This window comes from Nansenia antarctica (assembly GCF_963989245.1).
Source record: "Nansenia antarctica genome assembly, chromosome: 6".
Lineage (NCBI taxonomy): Eukaryota > Metazoa > Chordata > Actinopteri > Argentiniformes > Microstomatidae > Nansenia > Nansenia antarctica.
The window spans coordinates 14,246,013-14,270,723 of NC_137676.1; the positions used below are offsets into that span (position 1 = coordinate 14,246,013).

The window sequence follows — 24,711 nt, forward strand, 5'->3', positions numbered from 1 at the left end:
ATGCGTCTGCCTGTGTGCCACTCCCACATCACTATGAACTGTGAGCAGGACTTTGAGGAAGGGGGCTTGGGTGTGACCCTCACACTCCGACTGCTCATGCACGGAAAGGTATGGACAGGAGCTGGAACCGTTGTGACTATTGTATGTTGCTGCAGGTAGTGGGGGCGGCAGGTAGCCTAGAGGTTAGAGAGGCCAGCTATCAATCGGAACGTAGCTGGTTTGATCCCCGCCTCAGGAAGGAGCTGCATGTGAGCTGGTGACTGGAGGGTTGCTGCCATCATATCTAAGGTGCCTACCAATGCTGTTGTGGATTTGAGCAAGGCACTTAACCCATAATTGCTCCAGGGGTGCTGACTATGGCTGTGGCCTAGAGCAAAACAATATTTTGTTTTACTCTGTGTACTGACAAAAAGGTTGAATAAAAAAAAAACATGTATGATTGTCATGTAAAAAGGTTTAGAGGGTAAATCTAGATTGTCTATGTCATGCACAGATTAAAAGATGACAATACAGCTTGTAATTCATTATTTATTCACAAATGTATCTTTTCATCTCTTGCCATTTTTAGGAGGTTGGCAGCATCATAGGAAAGGTAAGAAGGCATTTTTATGTTCATTTTGTTCATGATTCTTATCTGAAGAGATATGCTGTATATAGAGCGGCTTTATGATCTTGAGATTCTGAAATGCTATAATCTATAAAAAAACACACAAATCTGATCAATATGCAGTATTTATAGCTAGTGGGATTTATTATATGAAAAAAGAACATATTTTAGTATTATCCTCTGTTAGAAATATAAGTTTTCACCATGCCTTTTTGTATAGATTCATAAGAAAATCTGTTTATTTATTTTCTCAATCCGTCTCTCTGATCTATTTTAAAATCAACACCAAACACAGTGCTTCCTGACAATCTAGGTACTATATTTCCCCCATCACAGATGTAACTGCCTTAACACCGGCCCTCCTAAGACTCTCTCCATCCCCTAATGCAGTACAGTAATCCATCAAACAGAGACATTAGTGCATTGACTGCAAACCTCCTGTTGAAACTGAGCTCCAACGGCATATTACTGATGGCCCCTTGTGAGCAGTTAAGTGTCTGTTTGGAAGGAATGGGCTGCTCTCTACCCCCTTGCTAGCTCCCACTAGCCCTGATGCATTGTAATAGATAGGTAGAGGGAGAGAGAGAGAGAGAGAGAGAGAGAGAGAGAGAGAGAGAGAGAGAGAGAGAGAGAGAGACAGACAGAGAGAGAGAATTGGGAGGAGAGGGATAAAGAAAGATGGAGAGACAGAGATAAACAGTTTGAAAAGAGGGAAAGAGGAGAATAGAGACCGAAAGTGAAAGAGAAAGTGAGAGATATATAGATATATAGAGAGAGACAGAACAGAAGAGAGAAAGAGAGAGAAAGAGAAAGGGAGTGATATACTGTAGAGGGAGAGAGAGAGAGAGAGAGAGAGATTTGCTATGTTTGGCTCATGCCGTGCTGAGACAGACCTGTAACCAGGCCGTCGATCCGAAGCACTCGTGTTAATAACACCGTTCTCCATCCCGCCCCCTCTCACTCCTCATCTCAGAGGCTAGCCTCCAATCTCACAGTCTCTCTAGCACCAGGAGGACTAAAAACCTGGGTTAATAGGCTTCTTTACTGCAGCTAGTATTAGAGTGTCCCACCCAAAGTGTCCCAAATCACACATTAGCACATTAGAATTAAATAACAGTGTTACGGTACAGTTGTTAAGTACTCTGGATAAAAAGGTTAGTGTAAATGTCAATGCCACTGCTAGTGGATGCCATTGTAGTGTGTGAAGGTGTGAATTGGAAATAAGTAGGAGGAGAGAGATGGACAGGGGCCAAAATTGGAAGGGACAGATGGACAGGCAATCTAAAACTAGCAGAGGATGCGGCGTATGACACGCAGGTGTGATTTCGTTCTACACCTAAGTTTGTCAGTGAAGTCTGACTGGAAACCGTTGACAAAGACTGAGTAGATTAAAATGTGTAGGGGTGTCAATATTGTATGTGTAAAAAGGTTGAGGGAAAAAAAGGAAGGTAATATGCAATTTGTATTAATTAATAAAAGTGATGAGAACATCTCAAGATCCATTTTTACTTTGTCTATTCAGAAATCCAGATTACCTTGTGGGGTTAAGGACGGAGTGAGGGTGGTACTTTTCACACAGAGCACACACACGTCTGTCTTCTAAGTTGTCCTTCATCTTCTTTTTCCCAGAAAGGAGAGACGGTGAAGAGAATACGTGAGGAGGTATGTTATCTACGTCTTATGTGCTCTATCTGTATTACCACCATCCACACTTGTTATTGTTGTAAGTATGGACTGAATATCATAGTAGCTTGATATGACACCGGGTTATGATATTTTGAGCTCTGTCGCTTATTGCAAATGCATTATGTATCCACAATATTTATTTTCCACTTATTGTGTAGGCCAGTGTACCATTACAAATGGGTTTGAGTTCAAGAGAACGCATAATGAAACTAGAGACTGTCTTTAATGGTTTGAATGCTTGGTATAGAATCCCATTAATATTGAAGCTTAAACTGTGTCCATGTTTGGTAGGAATGAGTCTGAATAGCATACAGAACAGGCCCATGGTCTGACCTGCCTATTGGGCATTGGTGGCTTCTTCTCTTTCAATTAAATCTCTCTCTCTGTCTCTCTTTCGCTGTCTTTCCCTCCCTCCCTACCTCCCTCCTTCCTACTCTCCCTCCTACCCTCCGTCCCTCCTACCCTTCCCCCATCTCTCTACCTCCCTCCATTCTTTCTTTTCTTCATTCTTCTATTCCCCCTCATAAACCTCAAGGGCGCAGTTGAATGGTGCTTGATTAACTCTTTGTATAAAAAGTAATTAAATTGTCATTGTAATGGTACATTTCTCTCTGACTCCAGGAGAAAAGCCATAATGTTGTACTTTATGAAGCAGAAGGATAAACAGAGGGAGTTTGTATCCCTGTAGAGGCACTCTATGAATCAGTCAGTAAACCAGTCATCCATGGTAGTCATCCATCCATCCATCCAGGCCGTCAGTCAGGCAGGCCTTTGTTAGTTCCCCATGTATGAGGCTTCTTCCTTGGACTCTTCACTATTCCCTGTGTGTGTGTGTGTGTGTGTGTGTGTGTGTGTGTGTGTGTGTGTGTGTGTGTGTGTGTGTGTGTGTGTGTGTGCATGCATCTGTGTGTATGCGTGCGTGCGTTTGTGTGTTTGTGTGTGTGTGTGTGCGTTTGTGTGTGTGTGTGTGTGTGTGTGTATGTGTGTGTGTGCGTGTGTGCGTGCGTGCGTGTGTGCATGTGTGTGCGTGTGTGTGTGTGTGTGGGTGTGTGTGTGTGTGTGTGTGTGTGTGTGTGTGGAGACACGGGATTGAAAGACTCATGCACAGACGATTGTCCCTAGAGTAATTCTGCTATTTGCTGTTAGTCATCTGTGTTACACCACAGGGTATGGTAATTCTGGTCTGATAAACCTCATGCATGTGCTGGATGACCTCACCTGTTGTTTTTAGCCCTAATCCTCCTCTGCCTAATGCCCCTAATAACAGAAATACAATCACATGACCCTACCCCCAATTCTAACCTCTAACCATGTAGGGGATGAGGGCCGTATCTAACTGACCCTGTGTCAGTGGTTAGAGGTATCTTCTACCTGCTCCCTCTCTCCCTACAGAGCAGCGCACGGGTTAACATCTCAGAGGGATCCTGCCCAGAGAGGATCATCACCATCACAGGGTCCACAGACAGCGTCTTCAGGGCCTTCACCATGATCGCATACAAACTGGAGGAGGTGACTATGAGCACTGATAAACCACTATGAGCACTGCTAAACCACTACGAGCATTTATTAACCACTATGAGCTCTTATAAACCACTATGAGCACTGATAAACCACCATGATCATATACAAACTGGAACAGGTGTCTATGAACACTTCTAAACCACTATGATCATACAAACTGGATGAGGTAACTGTGAACACTTATAAACAGCTATGATCACATACAAACGGGAGGAGGTGACTATGAACACTTATAAACCACTATGATGTACAAATATGGAGGAGGATGATACAAACCGGAGGAGGTTAAATCGATCACATACAAACTGCGGGAGGTCAAATAAACCCATCAGGTTTTCCCCCAGAGCATCATTTCGGGTGGATGCAGAGTCAGCCAAGCTCACTGGACTGCGGTGAAAGAAAAAAATAGCTTGCCGGAACTTGGAAGCGTGTGAAGCTGAAACAGTTTAGGCCAGGGGAAGCAGAGCTCCGCTAATGGTAGGGGGAGACACTGAGATATAATAAATAGACAGATAGTAAATGGGACATTTGCCATGGACGTCATTATTCGATGATCCCATTTCCTAGCTGAAAAGAAAGTGCTGCCATCTCCAATTTGTTTTTATTACTGAAGGAGAAATAAGTAGCCGTTGAGTATCGGTCGTGTTCATTTGATACAAAAGCTAGTTTACAAGGTTGGCTTCCACTGCCAATGAATATGTGCAGGGGTTTTTGATTTCATCTTGAATATTGCAGTTGCTAGCCAGTGTTCTCCATTGACAAATTAATTTATCACCATTCCTCTGCAGTACAGCAAGTTATTAGATGAATCTTGGCATTTGGACAGCCCTCAAAAATGAAGTAACAAATGAGAGGCTTAATGCCTTTTATGAATGACATATTGTTTTGAGCGAGAACATGCATCAGTGCTCTAGCCCCACTTGATGAAAGAGCACAATGTTAACATGCTAATGAATTAAACCGCAGAGTTTTGCCTATGATGTGTGTCTACTAATGAGATTCCGAGAACAGGTTTCCCCTCGTGCTGCAGAATGTCATTTAGCTATGATTCATCAACAAACTATTAACCTAGCGACGCACGTATTTACACTGCCCTAGCACCAGCAAGCAGACAATAGCTCACATTGCCTCCCCAGCCGCGCAGGCCCACACCCGGTCGGTAAACACACGCCGGCTGACTGGGCGCACGGAGCAGCATTCATTAAAGATCTTAGGCTCTCACCTCTCTCCAACCCTACCTTCAGCCGAAATTCTGAGTTGTCATGGCAACGTGTTAGCTGACCTACAGCGCGGTGCTCCCACCATGGCTGAGTGCTATGTGTCTGACATCTTTAATTAGCGACAAGAAGGAAAGCAAACTCACAACTCTTCTTTGGATGTTGGGTATTGGAAAGAATGCATTTACTTAAATGATCTTCTCTCTCTTGAAGAAGACTCCTCAATGTCGGTTTATAATATTTATTCAGACAAAGATGTCAACACCCTGTGGGTGGGAATACAGCGTATGAGTAAATACAATTACCAAAACAAGACATACATAACAAGATATAAACAAACATGAACGATTACTGTTAACCACAATCTGATAATAAGATACATATAACTAATAACAGACTTACGTATAACAGGCAAACACGTCCTAAAGAGAGAGGAGAAACAGCGTGTATCCTCGGACCACCTGGCATCCACAATGGCCACCACAACTTCTCCTAACTCTAACCTCTTAACAGAGAGTACTAAACACATAAACCAATACTATTGCCCCCTAGCGGTCGGGAGTACACTCCACCCTGCATCCCCCCCAGACCGGGGAGCCACGAATCCACGTGGGTCCACGGGCTCAAATCCATTGGCCAGACTCAGCTTCATATCGCTTAGGTGGCCTCCTAGCACGGGCCGGCCGGGCGGGCCGCAGTGGCGACGGCGCAGGAAGAGGTGTAGCGGGAGCCACACCAGCGGGAACTAGGGGTGCGGGGAGAGACGACGCCCCGCCTGAAGGCCCTAGCAGAGAGGGGCCCAGAACAGCAACACGGGGCCCATCCGTCCCCAGCCGGGCGTCACCCTGGGGCACCACTGGACCAGAGGGGGTAGCTAGGGGCAGAGAGTCCAGGGAGGGAGGAGGCAGGGGAGGCGGCGACGGCAGCCGCTGGGTACATGGGGCGACTGGCGTGTAGCCACGGAGGAACCGCCGGTTGCGCAACGTCAGGCGTCCTGAGCCATCAACTCTCACCCGATACTGATCGTGGCCAAGCGACTCCACCACCACCCCAGACCTGTCCCACTTATTGGGGCTCGGGCCCTGCTGATTCTGGATGAACACCCTCTCACCGAGTGCCAGAGGGCGAAGTGGTCTTGAATGAACCCCCAGAGACTCGGTGGTACGGGACATCCGCGTACGAAGGGCATCCTCCTTCACAGCCCATGCCTGACGCCAGAGAGGACGGATATGCGGGTTCGAAAACTTCTCCAGCCTGTTAACGAAGGAGAGCGAGCCTCGAAGGGGGTGACCGAAAATGATCTGTGCTGGTGAGAGGTTGCAGTCTGGGTCGGGTGTGTTACGCAACTGTATCATCGCGCGCAAGAAGCGATCCTGGTCGAGACTGCCCGCCGGGCCACTGTTGGACATCAGAAGCCGCTTCGCAGTCTTAACAGCGACCTCCGCTCTCCCGTTAGACTGTGGGAAACTGACGGAGGACACACGATGCCTGATCTGCCATAGGCGGAAGAAGTCCTGAGTGTGGCTTGCCATAAATTCTGGGCCGCCATCGCTTGAAAGCTCCTCAGGCACCCCAAAGGTCCGGAAGAATGAGCGGAGGTGGCGAACAAGGCCAGCTGCGCCTCCAGCATCAGTCCCGGCCGCAGCGCCCAGGACCTCCACCCAGCCTGAGAGCCGATCCCCGACGACCAGGTAGTGGCGGCCCCCGTAATCAAAGAAGTCAGCAAACACTGCCTCGAACGGGGTGGACGGTGGCGGAGATGACAGAGGGGGCGTAGCTGCCTGTGATGGAGCATTGCGGTTGCAGTCCGCGCACCCGGTCCTGACAGTGCGGATATCCCCAGACATCCCAGGCCAGTAGACTATGGCCCGGGCGTGCTGCTCCATCGCCGAAACCCCCTGGTGGGCAGCATGAAGGTGTCGAAGGACTCTCCCGCGGAGGGATAGGGGAATCACGACGCGATCCTGATACAGCAAGACCCCGTCCTGCGCATAGATGGAGTCACAGACCGGCGACAAACTCACCACGGCAGGGTCATGCGCGTCCACTCCGTCCCCGTGCTCAATCATGTCCAGCAGGCGGCCGAGGCATGCGTCAGCCGCTGTCTCTTGCGCGAGGAGGGGCCAGGAGACGGCGCCGAGCTCCTGAGCATCGACGCAGATGGAAGCCATGAGTGCCAACTCAACAGTGTCAGGCACGCCTGGCGGTTCCAGGGAGAGGCCGCTAGCCGAGCCCGAGGGGGAAGGGTGCCTTGAGGCAGCGTCAGCGGCATGGTTGCTCACGCCAGGGAGGTAAACAATCTCGAAACGCCATGGGAGGGTACGCTGTTTGAGCCTGAACAAGCGTGAGTTTGTGATCTCGTCGAGTGTGCGGTCCCCGAAGATCTTCACCAGGGGCTTGTGGTCGGTGACCACGACGAGATCGTCGCATCCCTGCGTGAAGTATCGTGCCTGCTCCAGACCCCAGGCCACGGCCAGGGCCTCCCCTTCGATAGCCGCATAACGCTGCTCCGCGGAGGACAGGAAGCGAGACCCAGCGAGTGTGATTCTCCAACCTCCCGGGCCTCGGGGAGCTGGGGTCTGAACCGCCGCACCTCGATGGAAATGTCCATGGTTTGTCAGCAAGACGATGGCGAGTGCTTCGGACACGTCTCTGGTCTCGAAGTCGCAGCCGGGGAAGGGGCATTCCACCTTCATGGTGTTGACATGAAGAAGACTCCTCAATGTCGGTTTATAATATTTATTCAGACAAAGATGTCAACACCCTGTGGGTGGGAATACAGCGTATGAGTAAATACAATTACCAAAACAAGACATACATAACAAGATATAAACAAACATGAACGATTACTGTTAACCACAATCTGATAATAAGATACATATAACTAATAACAGACTTACGTATAACAGGCAAACACGTCCTAAAGAGAGAGGAGAAACAGCGTGTATCCTCGGACCACCTGGCATCCACAATGGCCACCACAACTTCTCCTAACTCTAACCTCTTAACAGAGAGTACTAAACACATAAACCAATACTATTGCCCCCTAGCGGTCGGGAGTACACTCCACCCTGCATCTCTCTCATTCTCTCTCCTTCACTTTTTCTTTGTCTCTCTCTCTGTCTTTGTCTCTCTCTCTCACTTTCTCTCTCCTGTTTCTCTCTGCTGCTCTGAAAGTCTATTGTACTGTAGATAGTTCTGCTAGTTATTATCATGCATTTAATCCTTTCACGACTAAAATGAAAAAAACAATAAAATGCATCTAGGCATATACATGCAAGCACAGGAAGAGAGACACCTGTTCAAAACCTCTGTTTTGGTCCATGATTTTCTGCTCACTCAAACAAGTATTACACTTGCTTCTGCTCCTGGAGATATAACATTAATTTAGAAGCAGTTTAGTCGCTCACCATTGATGTGTTATCGTCCTAACCACAGCCTACATGGGGGATTAAGACCAGCGCCTCTTTGTGTAACTACTGCTCCAGTAACCCCCGGACTTGTATTTCCGCCAATTTGCTTTGAGAGTGTCTCTCTGAGAGTACAGGGCTGGGTGGATCGGGCCGTTCACAGTTGTTAAGATATGGCACATATTTTTAGATCAAATCTTCATGTGGATGACGCCCAGAGCCCTGCGATCCTACTGACGAGCTACGTGCTCCGCATATAATGAGAGGAGACGCCAGCAAGCCTGATCCAGCTAAATATAGACAGTGAGGTAAAAAAGCAAAGCCAAATCAGAATAAGATTGGTTCTTAAACTTAAAGCACAGAAGATGCTTGAGAAATAAATGTTATTTGTTCTCAAACAAAGCAAATCCCCTGGAGGCCACCACTCTTAAGTGTGACTGCACTAAATGCACTTATTATGATTGCACCCTAACGCATTCTGTTTGAGAGAAGAGACGCAGTGTGCTTTTCAGTTTCGCCGAGGCATAAGGAGAACGACACGTGTTCATATTCAGCCCGAGTTATTGGGATGTGTGCAGAGAGAGTGAAGTCCATTTACATTTCAAAGGCTTAGAAGGAGCCCGACTGTTCTTTAATTAACGGCTCAATCTCCCCCCACCGCGGAGAAGAGAGATGGTATTTACAACCTGGTCCAATTAAGGAAAATGGAGAACGATTTCTAGGCTTCACCTTTCATGGAATGTCAAGGACCCTATTCAATCCAAACAGTTGACTGTAAATTTCCTGGGATACAGTATGGTATGTCCTCAAGTAACTCTCTCTCTCTCTCTCTCTCCGTCCCTGTCCTCTCCCTCTCTCCCTCCCTGCCCAATTTCTCTCCGCTCTCTGCCCTCTCTCTCTCTCTGCATCTCCATCTCTCTTCCTCTTTCTTTCTCTCGCTCTCACTGCCAATTCTTTCTGTCCTCATCTCCCCTCCCTCCCTCCCTCCATCCTTCCCTCCCTCCACACACACACCCACCCACCCCCCCCCCCCCCCTCTCTCCAGGACCTTACTACACTGGTGGCCAATGGAACCATTAGCACCAAGCCTCCGGTGACTCTGCGACTGGTCATCCCTGCCAGCCAGTGTGGCTCTCTAATTGGCAAAGGAGGAGCCAAGATAAAGGAGATCAGGGAGGTGAGCAGATAAAACAACCGTCTTCTTCATAGCCCTCGATTCCTCTCCATCCGCCTCTGTCCCAGCATGGGACCTGGTGAACCACGACACTGGGATACACAGCTCTTTGTAGATGGATAAAATTAAGCAATTTGTCATGGATGGAGCGAGCGGGGGTTAGCACCACATTTCATCCCGCCCTGACAAGTGCTCCAGGCCTGACCGCTTCTGTATTCAATATAACTGCATTTTGTGGCCTTGAACGTATAAGAAACTCCATACAATCAGTCTTAAAGGGATTATCACATAGAGTTAACTGTAACAGCCTGTAAAAAAAACGAGGTACTGTCCAGGGATGGTGATTTTTTAAAAGGAAAATCCTCGGTGGTCCTCTGTGGCTCAGTTGGTGCTAACAACACTTAGGTTTGTGGTTTCGATTCCCCCCTGGGACCATATGCTGTATACTGAAAAATGTATGCACTCACTGCAAGGTAAGTCGCTTTGGATAAAAATGGCATATATATATAAAATCGAATTGTTGTTTACAAGGGGACAAGAAACCTCTCTTTATGGATGGAAAATAGGGACGTAGAAGAGAGGGCCAGAAGGTGGGGAAGTCTGTTCTGTTTGACCAGTACTCGATCACTGCTCCGGGCTACAGTCTGTTTCATGGCTGCTTGCCTTTGTCTCAGGGATGGGGACAGGGCACGGTACCCTAACCAGGAGTCTAACACCACATCCTCTGATCAGACCCCCATATGTTCACAGTGTGTTTATGTAACCGAGTTGGGACTGTAAACTCACTCTTCATCCTCAAGTTGAAATATCCCCATTTGTCCTGACGAATGGCTAGCCTTTCCGATAGCGTAGCTGGTTTACTTCGGGTGTTTGAGGAGACAGTCACGTGTGTTTGCAAGCCAGAGGTTGCACGTTCGACAGCTAATGTCTGTTTCTTTTACATGCATGTTGCTCAGACAGTGCATTTCTTCTGTTGCATGCTCCAGCTTTTTTTTTCCTCATAAATTATTTATCATAATATTATAATACCATTATGTATGCTTTTGTGTTCATCAGTTCATCACAAGGTCACTAAGCTTATTTAGTGGAATGGCGATGTTCATCTCTATGATAAAAGCCCAGAGACTGGACCATGTGGTTTGTTATCATGCTATGTGTTATCTCCAGAATGGGACTAATCCTGTTTTAAACCCTGATTATTGCCAGAGCACCGGAGCGCAGATACAGGTGGCAGGGGATTTGCTGCCCAACTCCACAGAGCGAGGGGTGACGATATCCGGGAGTCAGGACTCGGTAATCCAGTGTGTGAAACTCATCTGCACAGTGATCCTGGAGGTAAGAGGTACCGTCCTTCTCCCTCCCCCCACACACCCTCGCCACAGGGCGGATGCGATCCAGCCAGCATCCTGGAAAGATGGTTGTTACGCATGTTGCAATTAACATAGAATGTAATTTGCCTTTTTTGTTCCACCCTCTTATTGATTAATGAACTCTCTTAGAAAAAAAAGAAAAAAAACATAATATTGTTGTGTGACATTGTCAAAAGGAGTGTTCCATATTTCCACTGTGTGGGTGTTTTTCTGCGGAGCGGGTTGGATTGAACCCCAGCGCTTGCTTGGCTATAGATGTGCGGTCATGATATAGCATCATCTGGAACGTTACACTAACCTAGGGGAACGTGGGCTATCTCTCTAGAAGAGCCTGTTAGAGTTAAGTTATCCATATCACACCATTCAGCATCCTCTGTGCCTGCTCACAGGCCTGTTGTGAAACATGTGAAACATATAGATTTTTCATTGTTGGAAAGGACCGCTCAGGCTCTAACAAGAAAACAAAAACAAACGGACCTGCAGCAGTGTGTCCATCTTTATAACAGCAGCTCTCCTGTACTTTAGTTAAGGGAAAGAAAAATAACCCCAAGCAGAATTTCTCTGTATGTGTACTGTATGTGCACAGACCTTTTTTTGTTTTTGCATTGCAGCTGGACCTGACTGTCTAATTGCTAGTTTGATCCAGTTTTCCAGAGCTTTCTTCAAAGGCTTACGAGTTTCAGTAGGATTCTCTTCCAGCGGGGCCTTGCATTTGGCTCTGGAATGTAAATTATGCAAAGTTATACAAAGAATCTGCTTTGACTGCTGCCGCAGCAAAGATGCTCCACATTCGCAGAAAACCTGCATCCATTTGATAATTCGTACAACTTCCTCTGCTTTTGTTTTAGCCACTTCTGTTTTCCTTTTGTAATCAATGAGTCAGGGGTGCCACCTTGCAGTTTTTTCCCTTGAGGTGAAAATTATTTTGTCAGGTGTGAGGCTTTTGGATTTACGTTAACCTTTTTTCTTCTTTTTTTTTTTTTTTGCATGAGGATCCACTTGATTGAAATGTGTTTAGTCAACCCACTTCTATTTATTTTTTTGATGTTCAACCAAATTGATTGAGAATGTTTATTTTGATCCCTTATACAATTCATAATACAGATATAAAAAATGTACACAGTCACAATGCGTAACACCAGGACCAAAAAGGTGTAGGCTGAAGCCATGGCTTTCATGTTGATCAAACACATTTCAGTCATGTGGCACTGATGTACATACATTTTTACGTAAATCTAAAGGCCTTTTTTTCCAGTGTATTTGTGTTTGATGTTCAACAGCTTGAGGCCAAGACTGAGATTACAAAAATAAAGATTGGTCCTCCTATCAACCATAAAGAGCTCTTTATAAGCTCTCGTCATAATAGTGGAATTGTTGCACGGCTAATATTACCAGAAGAAGGATAAAGGAAACGACGGAACAAATATCATGTACATGTCATTAGTCATTTAATAAAGCATTAATTGTAATCGTATTTTAATGTGCCCGATAGTTCAACACCATTGGGTCCAGTTGTTTCACTCTAGGGCAGCATGAGTATGAGATATAACATTAGGCAATACGTTTGTCTTTGTCTTTATCTATTACTGTACTGTACATCTCTGTTGTTGATCAAAGTGTATCTCACAACCCCAGACCCGTGTCCTATTTTTGATCCCCAGTCTCCCCCGAAGGGTGCCACCATCCCCTACCGCCCCAGCCCCACCCCCGGAGGAGCCCTCCTCATCTCTGGGAATCAGGTGAGCATGCAAGATTCAACCCCTCCACCACCACCACCACCACCTCCTGTAATCCTGTTGACAAGTCATCATGGAATATCTAAGGCAGAGCCCTCTCCCGTGTGTCCTATTTGTGAAATACAGCCCAGGTGCTTACTGGAATACTCTGGGGCGATGGTTGATGTTAATCCCTGGTTACAGTTCGTGATGCACTCTGTGTGAGCATGAGAGTCAGAGTCACACAGGGGTTGGGTGGGTTTGGGATGGCAGTGGGGTCGGGGGGGTGTGGGGTTTGGGGAGGGAGAGATATCCTGCTGCCCATGGAGTAAGACACATGGTTAGCCACACTTCGTTTAGAGACCTCTAGCCTTGACTGTCTGTGGCGGAGCATGGTTAGTACAGTAATGCCCGTCTGCAATGTACTGTAGAGTCGACTCTGGCACAGTATTGCATTTGCTGTCTGAGACTCACTGACACATTTCTGAGAGGGGATTGTGTTGTGCTAGTGCTCATAATAAGCTATCAAATGAACCTCCAGAGTGAGGTTATGGTCCTAGGAAGATGAACTGCTTTAATGAAGCTAGTGCAATGATAAGGGATGTTTGTTTAATTAGTCAGAGGAAAAAAACGAATTGGAATGGGAAAGACTGTGATGATGACTCATGTGCTAAGCCTGTTAAGTGTGTGTGAGAGAGTTAGACATTCAGCTCCGAGGACTACTCTGACAGTATTTGATCTTTGCTAAAATTCAAATGCTCCAGAAGGAGGGAAATTACTAAATATGTCATTTGGTATTTGGAGGAATGGAGTTTGTCAGAAGAAATTTCTGCAAAAATAAATGAGTGTGTTCACTGTGATTTCCCCTAATGCAAATATTGGTATCTGATTTTGAAGAAGCAAATTGGACCCAAATTGGACCCGCAGTCTTTGATAAATTATCATTTCATATCATGCTTGTTTTCATTGATTAGACACAACATTCTGGCATTTATGTCTTATTACTAGTTAGTTTGTAGTTGTTATTCACGGCTTATCGTAGATACTGTTGTTGTCTAATTGCTGTGTGCGATTGTTTGTGTTCTCTGTGTTCTGCATAGGTGTTTGAGGCTTCAGACTTTGCTCCCCACCCGATGTATTCAGTCACCCAGGGTGGCCTTGACCTACAGCAGGCGAGTACAATACTAACTAAGGAGAGAACATGAATATTTGATACAGTGGCCTGGGGTGGTCCAGTGGACTAGGACCACAGCCTACAGTGCTCACATTATGCCCATGCTGGCAAGGGTTCGAATCCGGCCCATAACCTGTTGATATACCCTCTCCTCCTGTCTTTCTCCAATATATTGTTCCAATAAAAACGGAGAAAAAGGGAATACGACTACCCAACGACTCCAAAAAAACGACTCCAAAAAATAACCTTAAAAAAATAGAAAGAAAAAAAGCATTTGATACAGAATGTGGGGATACAACGATGGTCTTCTGGGCTCAGTTGAGTGGTGACTGGTGTCACAGTGTTAATTTTGTCAGGCTTTTTAGTCACTTAGTCTTTAGTCTTTAGACAAAGATGCACACCAGTTCTAGTCACACCCAGTCACCTTCATCCTTATTAGTTCCAGTTTTTGTAGACCAAAACCACACTAAAATGCCTTTGGTCTTCGTCAACCAAAACTAGACAAAAACCAAGGCCAGAAATTCTTAAATATAACCAAAACCAATGTGCAAAGACGACTAAAAAGCCTGACAAAATTAACACTGCTGGTGGAAGACTTTGCTAGGAAGCAGTCTGCTGTGGCATGTCAGAAATGACACTGCATCATTGGCACGAGAGATTAAAACAACAGCTGAGACCTTAAAGTGTCTGCCAACCAGTCTGCCATTGTTCCAGTTAGCGTATAGCATCACAATCATACCCACAACAGTAAATAGATGCTGTCATAGCCCTCTCCGCTGTGCTGTTCCTGTAATATCTTTAGAATATGCAGGTTGTGAAGGTGTATGGTAGTCAGCTGGCACTCAGACCCATCTCTACAGGCTCTTTCTCAGGTTGTCAGAGTGGTGTGATAGCCTGTGGTGTATTCTCACACCTTAGTTCATCTATTTTCAAAATTACTCCGGAAGATTCCCCGCTGCTTTCTTTTGACAGACAGCTGAATTTACAATTCAGAAATAATTTAACATGATGTTGGTTTCTGAATACACAGCATTCCCATCCCTTCTCATTAGGACCAAATTACCAACGGTTGGCAATATTTCTTGTTCTTCCCTCACCTGGGGATTATGGCCCTAGTAGAGGCTGGTAATACTAGCCAGACTGCTGGCGTCTATAAGAATTGAGTTTAGCTAAGTGCTGTCTGGCTTGGCGGTCATAGAGGGGGTAAGAGAGAGAGAGAGAGAGAGAGAGAGAGAGAGAGAGAGAGAGAGAGAGAGAGAGAGAGAGAGAGAGATAAGAACCCTGCAGCTCATCCAGAACGCTGTAGCCTGTCTGGTCTTCAATCTCCCCCAAATTCTTCCATGTCACCCCCCTCCTCTGCAAGCGATGGTCAGTCCCCAAACCCTGGCCTGACCACCCATGTCCATCACTCAGACGTAATGGTCTCTCTGCTCAGTCAAGGCTCTTCTCTGTCATGAGCTTCCGCAGTACCCTAAAGACCAGTCTCTTTAGGGTACACCTGGGCTCTTCCTCCTCAGACCTCTGCACCACCTAACACCCTACATTACCAGAACTTGGAAGAAAAAAGAAAACCGTATTACAGGTCTTACTTATGATGACTGTTGTATAGTTGATTCACTTAATTAGACAAATGTACTTATTGTAAGTCGCTTTGGAGAAAAGAGTTTGCTAAATGACTTAAATGTAAATCTAAATGTGAGAGAGACAGAGAGAGAGAGAGAGAGAGAGAGAGAGGGGGAGAGAGAGAGAGCGGGGGAGAGAGGGGGAGGGGTAGGAAATATATTACAGATGACACATTAATGAGTAGGGAGGTTGGTTAAAAGCCCCCCGGTTGTGAAAATTAACCCCCTTCTGATTTCCAATCTGGACTGAAGTACCCTCACATTAAATATATGTTTACAGTCCATTCTGTGGTGTGCAGTACTCCTGAAGCATTTCATTGTACTGTTTACATCTGTGTCCTATGCATATGATAAAAACTATGATTTGATTTGATTTGAACATGCACAATACACCTACTTTGAATCTGAAATGAATTTGCTTACTGTAGCAGATGTTGACATGCTCTGTGTTATGATGATGAATCATTGATGCACTTATACATGCTACGTGGTTATTGGCATGATAATGATGTATTACTGTGCTTTGCCTAAAACAGGATAATCTCTTCCAGGCCTACACTGTACAAAATCAATATGGCATTCCACATTCAGAGGTAAGTGACATAGTTAATAGTGACCGTAGTTGTGCGGAAAGCGTCTATATTTGATTCATAACTCACTATCCAAGCTGTTGTCATAATTCTAGCTGATATGATTAATTTCTATACTTTTTTTAACAAACATTATCTGCGTTGTCTCTCTCTGTCTGCGTCACAGTTGGCCAAGTTGCATCAGTTGTCGATGCAGCAGAACATGAGCCCCATCGCCCAGCCTGCTGCAACCGTGCTACCTGGTATGTGTGAGTAACAATGCTCATTCATTAATAGCAGAAAGGCATGATATAAGTAGGCTTATGCATGGGCTACTATGAAACCAGACTGACAATCATTTCTGAGGGAAATCATGATCACAACTCTCTGGCTTTTGAAAAATATGGCACATTACAAATTTAGTATTTCTTTTTGAGAAAATACATTAAAAAATGATAATTCTTATTAGCTGGCAAAAACATATGCATTGTTAATAGTTCTGTCTGAAAGGAAGAACTCCTTGGTATAGAACATTGTGTTACAATCACACCACTCTGTAGTTGTGGTTGATAAGCCCTACTGTAGCGTCTCGTTAGCAGTGAGAGTTAGTTGATCCATGTCATTAGTTGAGCTGATTATGTGCTTGTGGCAGTGAGGAGGAGACTAAGCTCCCTACAGTTTTCCCACACAAATGGGCTTCCTCTATCTCCCAGTGAAGAAGAACACTATTAAATCAAATGATGTGTTTCACGGACTCAGAGAGCTGGGAGACATAAAAGAGTGTGTGGCGTGTTCTACATCAGTCCATTAAAATGGAAATTAGCTGCTTAACTAAATCTAGCAGTTTTTCTATTGATGTGACTTCTTATATAGCATGTCAATGATAGCTTGCTTGACCTGCTAACCAAATGAAATGAATTAATAGAACTCCATGTAATAATTTGATGTGCTTAAAAAAACATATTTCTCTTGTCATTAGGGATGGATTCAAACTCCCAGACGTCTCAAGAGCTCCTTATTCCAAACGACGTGAGTCACAACTGAAACATTATTTGACATTTTCCCCCCGTCAGTTATTTTACTAGAGGCTCATATCCAGAGCAGCTTACACTACAGACTAATAATGGCAGTGAACAGCCGCAATAACCTCGAGTACAGGCTGCATCACAAGCACAAACAAGAGCTTAGGAGCAGGTGACGGCTAGATGCTCGATGCCCGAGTCATTAACCGCGACACTCCAGTGGTCTAGGGTAACATCAAAGGGGAGAGGAGACATCTTGGCAACATATTCATTATCCGAGTCCTCCTAACCCCCCGAACTAACACAAGGTCGAGGGGATTCTGAGCCGATATGGATCCCCTCGCGTTATTGTCTGGGTTCCAGTTGCAGTGTCTCCGTGTGACTCCCATGAGTCCCCAGTAAATCCTCTCATGTGGCCTGACCTACTTAGAAGCTCTCTGCTGTCAAAACAGCCAATAAAGAAACAGAGAGACAGACATCCTCTCAGTCTCACTCAGCCCCCTGCATCTCATATTATGGAAACATGTATACAACTTATAAGTAATGCATATGGTATATACACAATTCATGGTAGACTCTAGTCGTGTCTGACATACTGTGTTTGCCTTGAGCAATTTGTAGACATAGATAAAATGGGTCTGCTGTTGTATTAAAAACATATATAATACATGTAAGGTCTCCCACATAGAAAATATTTGTGAAAATGCAAAACGATTTGTATAATGTTGTATGTATGGAAATGTAGGTAGCACACTAGTCTGGCTAGCAAGGTTTTGCCAGGCCAGTGAGATTTTGGCTGAATCATAATGTACATTTATGTCATAGTGTACATTTATGAAAATTCTAAATTAATCCGAACCATGATCTGAAAACACAACACACAAAGTCCTTCAAAGCTGCGATCCTGATTCGTTCATGCAAATCCATTCAGTTTTTTTTTTTTTAAGTAAGAAAAGTAAACACAAAAAATATTTATAAACAGAAAATTCAAGAATGAATAGTTCCTGGTATTGAAATATTTATAGTAGTTATCGAGGTATAAACATATTTCCAAGCTACAGTACCCAGGTGAATAAGACTGTGGTACCTAGCCCCTCTCACATTGACAGACAGAGCTACTGCACGGATGCAAGGACTGACCATCCATGAGATTAAAAAGAATAGTTTTAACCATGCTCTGAAGCTATACAGTATTTAGTAGTTAGTTCAATACAAGGACTTCTAGTCAATATTATACCAACAACATACAGATATAAGATATAGTAGAGCAGCAGCACATATCTTTTTAACAACATCACCAGCATGCCTTGAGTTTTTTTCAGCAAACCCTTAAATACCGATCCTTACGATACATCAGTGGAATGGCCCTGCACTGTGCCTTTACGTGACAAGAACAGCTGAGTGTAAGCTCCGGCCATTGTTCCAGAGGGGACTTATAGCTAGGGATCAGACCCTCTCTGTCAGGCATGGCACAGCCCCTCCACAGGCAGACTGCACACCAGTGCAGGATTCGGGATCACACAATCACCACTACACTAGGAGACTTACAGTACAGAAACAGAGAGAGAAGGGGGGGGGGGAGAGGGAGAGAGAGGGAGAGAGAGAGAGGGAGAGAGAGAGGGAGAGGGAGAGAGAGAGAGAGGGAGGGGGAGAGAGAGGGAGAGGGAGAGAGAGAGGGAGAGGGAGAGGGAGAGGGAGAGAGAGAGGGAGAGGGAGAGAGAGAGAGAGAGAGAGGGAGGGGGAGAGAGAGAGAGAGAGAGAGAGAGAGAGAGAGAGGGAGAGGGAGAGGGAGAGAGAGAGAGAGAGAGAGAGAGAGAGAGAGAGAGAGAGACATTCAGGAACAGCTTACTCACAGTCAGCAGAATACTGTACTTCTCCGCAAGGGAAGATATAGCCAGAAGAAAAATTGTGACAACCACACCACCCCATCCTTCTTCCTGTGTCCTTTCAAATTACAACTTCAGCAACAAAATATAGGCCAGATAAAGCATAAGCTCAGGTGCTGGGTACAGTATTAGTGAACTGTAGATGCACTGCTTACTATAGATAATCACTAGCAGGCAAACATGGCAAATATGCAATTTATTGTGCATTTACCTTGCTTCACACAAAACCATAAAGAACCTGGATTACGAGACATTGCACTCCTCCATAGAGAAGCACATCCGTTCCTGTACAATGGAATTCTGTCTCCGTAGCGAATGTATTTTTAAAAGGTGAGGCACATTTGTGCGTAAAGGAATGTGCCTGTCCTTTTGGTTTTGGACTGTGTAGTGTGTAGTGATACACACGGTTGTTGACAGCTGGTATCCATTGACAGCTGGTAGATGAGGCCAGGGTTAGGTACAGATTGTTTCTCTCAACAGGGGGGGAGACATTATCTCTGATCTCAGGTCTGGACTGGCCATTGTCTCCCTGGGTTGGTCTTTGGCCCAGCTGTGCTCTCTGCTTACCCCCTGAAAAATCTGCAGTGCCAATAATAGCCAAGCAGACCAACCAGGACGTTGTGTGACCAATCAAACGCTGTGGAACAGGCCGCTGACTTCTCAGGAAAGGAATGTGAAATGCAGGGAGAAGGACAAGAGCAGGGAATAGTCTGTGTGTGTGTGTGTGTGCGTGTGTGTGTGTGTGTGTGTGTGTGTGTGTGTGTGTGTGTAAGTGCGTGTGCATGTATGTATGTGCAGCTACTATTAGTCAGCCGTTGTTAAGCTGCCAACACACACATACTGGAGGTACTTCATCACCTAGACTAGAGTCTAGGACTCTCAATCACTATACAATCTGACAGCATGACATCCTGCACTTAGGCAGATGCCCCGTGCCCCAGTACTGATCCTGGGGCCATCGATGATCCTCCAGACTTTGCAGTGCTAAGTACCTATTGTTCTCCTATATGGCAAGGGTTCAAGCCAGGCCAATTGAAAACAAAATAAAGACAATTACGTATTGTAGAATCACATATAACTAATGTCAGCATCTTATAAACTAATGTCAGCAAAAAGACTAGACAAGCCAGCGGGATTGTGTATCCTGTGTTTTGAATTATTTTCCCATTACGTTTTCCATTAGAGAAGAGATGCATCTCTCTGGGTCGTGTTTTGGAAGTGATTTGTTTGGGAAGTCGCCACAGCTCTGAGAGAAATCAATAACCTTTTAGCCACTCAGATTAATGAGAGGCAAATGTGCCCTCTCTCCTGTCTTTTACTGAGGCACCAAGAGCTGCAATTAAGAAAGGGGTCCCGAAAAAAAAAGTACTTTTGACATACATGATAGATGACCCCGCCATAGAAGACAAAGAAAGCAATGTATTTTAGAGATCTGCATTTGATATACTGTACAGTACACAGTACCACATCGACCAATACAGCCAGGCCCACATTATCAAAGAAAGCTTTTGCAAAAATAGTCGCTGTCATTACCATTTTGTCATGGTCGTCAACATCATCGTCATCATGATCATCACCATTGCAATTACCAAATCGATACATGCAAAATAGCTTACGCAGTCTGAATGCGACAAAGTGATTCAAAGACATGTTTCTTGATGACTTCTCCCACCCACCCCCCAATCTACTTTATCTCTTGCAGCTCATCGGCTCCATCATCGGACGGCAAGGCACCAAGATCAACGAGATCCGTCAGGTTTCAGGGGCCCAGATTAAGATCGGCAGCCAGCTGGACGGAACCAGTGATCGCCATGTCACTATCATGGGCACACCAATCAGCATCAACCTGGCCCAGTACCTTATCACCTCCTGGTAAGGCCAATAGGGACTATCTAATCACTGCTATGGGAGGTAGGGGGGATTCTATTGGCTTGATAAGGTCACATGTGTAGTGATGGCCCAACAGCGGTAGTCGTGGTAGATGTGGATAGTGAGTTGGACTGGTGATCAGAGAGTTCAAATCCCACCCGGGAACACCACCAAGTTACTCCAGGGAGACTGTCCCTGTGATCTCTAATTGTAAGTCGCTTTGGATAAAATGTAACTGTAGATGATGTAACATGTTAGACATTGTACATGCTGATGATAACGAGGTCACGCTTGTTGTGCTCGTGTGGTCCTTCTGTTAACTGCCCCGGAGGGAAATCATATAGCAGTATGTGTATTGCATTATAATGGTATTGTGTAGAAAGTAGGTTGAATATCATTAGGTGTGACGGCATGTTACCATATAACTACCATGTGTTCCGTATCTATCTACTATCACAAATATGAGAGCTAACTATTAATTTTAATTTTAATAATTTTGCCATTTAGCAGACGCTTTTAATCCAAAGCGATTCACAATTACGAATTACAGGGACATTCCCCCTGGAGTAACTGAGGGCTAAGTGCCTTACTCAAGGGCACACTAGTAGTGGTGTGGTTTCAGGCGGGATTTGAACTCACAACCTTCCGATCACAAGTCCAACTCACTATCCACTAGACCACCACTACCCCTAACTATTACTCTACATGTTTGCTTAATAACCCTCTAACTATTGTCACTATGGTTATTGAGGGTTATTGAGGATACGTGTACAGTAATAGTTAGTAGTCATATTTGATAGTGATAGTAGTAGTAGTAGTAAATCCTTTCTCTCCTCTCTCATCGTTCCTCACCTCCTCATCTCTCTGCAGTCTAGAGACAGCTAAATCCACCGCCCAGGCGGCCTCCATGGCTCAACAAGACCTCAACATGGCCTTCGGTCAGCCAGCCTCCCCGGCTTCCTCCCCCGGCCCCACCCTGGCCGCCATGGGCGCTCTCTCCCCCACCGCGGTCATGGGCAGCCCCTACGGCCACGGGATGCCCCTCTCCGGCCTGCTGGGGATGAAGTCCGTCCCCTTCCTGACTCTGTCCAGCCCCGCCCCCGCGGTCGCCGTCTCAGCGGCCCCCTCTCACGCCGCGATGGCGGCCTACACCACCAAAATCTCCTCAGCCAACTGCAACTTCAAGAAGCCAGACAGACAGAAGTTTGCCCCCTACTGAAAAGCTAGCTAACCCATAGCCTAGCACACAGGCTTCTCCAGATGTCAGGAGACATGAGATGAAGGACAGCTGTTCTGTGTTCTTCCACACACGCCTGATGATGTAGCCATATACTGTACGCTGCCGGAGATTCTCTCTCTTGACTCTTTACTGTATGATGCACCACAAAGAAGAGACCAACAGAGATTTAGGTGATGATAGCTATTCTAAGTTATATACATAATATAGATGATTTGTGAATTCCCCCCATAAAGTTATGGACTGCTTTCACCTCCACCTCATAACTGTTGTTTATCACTAATAGAAGGCTGAATCCTAACTTAAGAAACACATGTGTCATAATCACATGTCATAATCATGCTATGATTTCCCACATGTGAATCTCACTTTAGAGGTCAGCCAAAAGTATTTATCCTTCAGTAAGTTTGTAAATTATACTCAGATGATGGATGCTCTACTCAATGCTTTTTATACAACATCTATGTTTGCCTCTTGAATTTTTTTCAGAAAATGTGTAAATGTTTGGGGGGGGAAAAAAAAGTGTTGTTGTTTTTTAAATCCTCTTTTTTTCTGCTATGGTACTGTACTGCACTGTTCTGTGTCCTGTTTGTTCTGTTGGATTTCATTTGAAATGTGCAACTTGTTTTATCTTATTTATTTGTATCGTTTCGTTTATTAAAAGTCTTTGTTTCCTGAATTGGCTAAAGGGAGGCGTCTTACGAACCTTTGTACTACCCTTGCACGTCTGACTGGTGAACAGGACTGCCTTTGTACTGTTCTCATCGCAACCTCAGCACACGAGAAACGAAGCGCCAAGCTCATCTGTTTGAAACCGAATCAGTGTCACCGTTAATGACAACACATGTAATGGCTCTTTGAAAATCACAATATGAAAAATGACGCGAGCGGCAAATCTCCACAAGCCTAGGTTATTTTTATTTTCCTCTAGTCACGAGCCAGTGGGTGGCATGTCATACCAAATGCCAGATTTTATGAGGGATTCTTTTTCACATCATTGTGCTCTTGTCCCCCGAACAATAACTGCAGTGTGAGGCAGCACAACTCCACCGGAGCAGAGGACTCTGCCTGCATTCACAAGCACACTGCATTCTCACACACACACACACACACACACACACACACACACACACACACACACACACAGTAGGGAGGGGGGGTTGTGTGTGTGGAAGATAAGGGCATGTATAGTGACAGCTGGGAGAGAGAGACAGAAGGCACTGCAAATACTGTAAAAGGAAAATTCACTAAACTGCATCAACATGCATCACAGCATCACCCCCCTGCTCTGGAGAGAAGGCTGAGGTTTGTTTCATCCCCAATCAAGAAGACGTTCACCCTGGTAACGGGAGGAGGCCTTGAGACTGCCGTGTCCTCATTGTTACCATAGATGTCCTCTCTCCCTTTGGCGAGAATAAATATTACCCTATTACAGCAGCCTTCACATTATTCCTCTGCATGAATTCCACTGCATGTTTATGTAAAAATGTGTTGAGGTCGTAAGGGTACCCTATTCATTTTTCTGTGTGAAAGGGCCATTGTTAGTGAAGGTTGGGCGGCGTAATGTAGTAATCTCTCTCCCCCCCTGCTCCTCCTGTCTACTGCCTCTTGCTCTTTGAGCATTGAGACAAAAAAGTCATAAAATATCCATGGCCCCAGAGGTCTGTCTCTGCCTCCTGCACCCCTCCCCCCTCTGCTTTCCCCTTCCCCCTATCCCATCTCTCTCTCTCTATCTCTCCCCCCCCCTCCCCTCTCTCTTTCTAACCTGATATGCTTAATGCAGGCATTTTTTCTCAAGTAGAGAGCACCTGCGATGACCAATTGATGATGTTCATTGCTTCTTCATCGCTGTCAAAGAGGACCTCGTGTTGCAGGTGGTAGCGGCAGGAAATCGGTCCACTTATAAAGTCTGATAGGTTATTATGCTATTCTATGTTTACCAAGCGAAACCTTTGATCATGTTTTCAATTACAAAATGATTCAACACTCACTCATCTCATATGCTCTTTGTAGACAGAGGCAGGGACGCCAGGAAGTGAGTAAGACATTCCCCAGACACTTACGCCACCTGCAGGACACTTGGGATCATGGAATATGTACTGTACAAAATACAAACCAGTCTAATGCAGTTTGACAGCAAACTGATTGAGTAAATTGCAAAGGCTTTGACCTTTATCACGCTCCCTATCCATCTGTCTCAAAGCTTTCAACATCCTGTTGTTCCGCCCTGCTGTTTTCGATGTGCATGAAATAATAATAGTGTCACACTGCTGTGAACCAGTTAGGCTGATTTATGATTTAGTACTGAATGAAAAGTGAAACTAGTAACAGAAAATGACACCCATAGAATTGATATGTATGCATATATATATATATATATATATATATATATATATATATATATATATATATACTATTTGTTGTAGTTTCCTTTTTACAGTGCAGTAGTTGTATGTTGTGGCAACAACATCTGGATCATATGGATATTTCTCACAGAGGTTTTATTTACTACATGTATTACAGGAAGGAAATGAGACTTGTGTGTAGTGTGCAGCCTTTGAAATAGCTATGTTGCTCTGTGCCATTCAATGCAGAGGCCCTTAAGTAGCTGTCTCTGCATTTGAAGTGCCTG

The 24,711-nt window shown here is 45.2% G+C and overlaps 1 protein-coding gene across 1 annotated transcript; it reads left to right on the top strand.

Annotated features, from left to right (window-relative positions):
- Window positions 1-22,061, top strand: LOC308159574 (poly(rC)-binding protein 4-like; the record flags this gene model as incomplete). Its single annotated transcript, XM_080533391.1, has 13 exons — window positions 1-108; window positions 569-592; window positions 2,237-2,269; window positions 3,686-3,802; window positions 9,487-9,618; window positions 10,822-10,950; window positions 12,647-12,724; window positions 13,801-13,872; window positions 16,033-16,089; window positions 16,253-16,328; window positions 17,045-17,094; window positions 20,676-20,845; window positions 21,713-22,061. 13 exons carry the CDS (start codon window positions 1-3, stop codon window positions 22,059-22,061), a joined length of 1,395 nt encoding a protein of 464 aa, XP_080389517.1.
- Window positions 22,062-24,711: the final 2,650 nt, after the last annotated feature.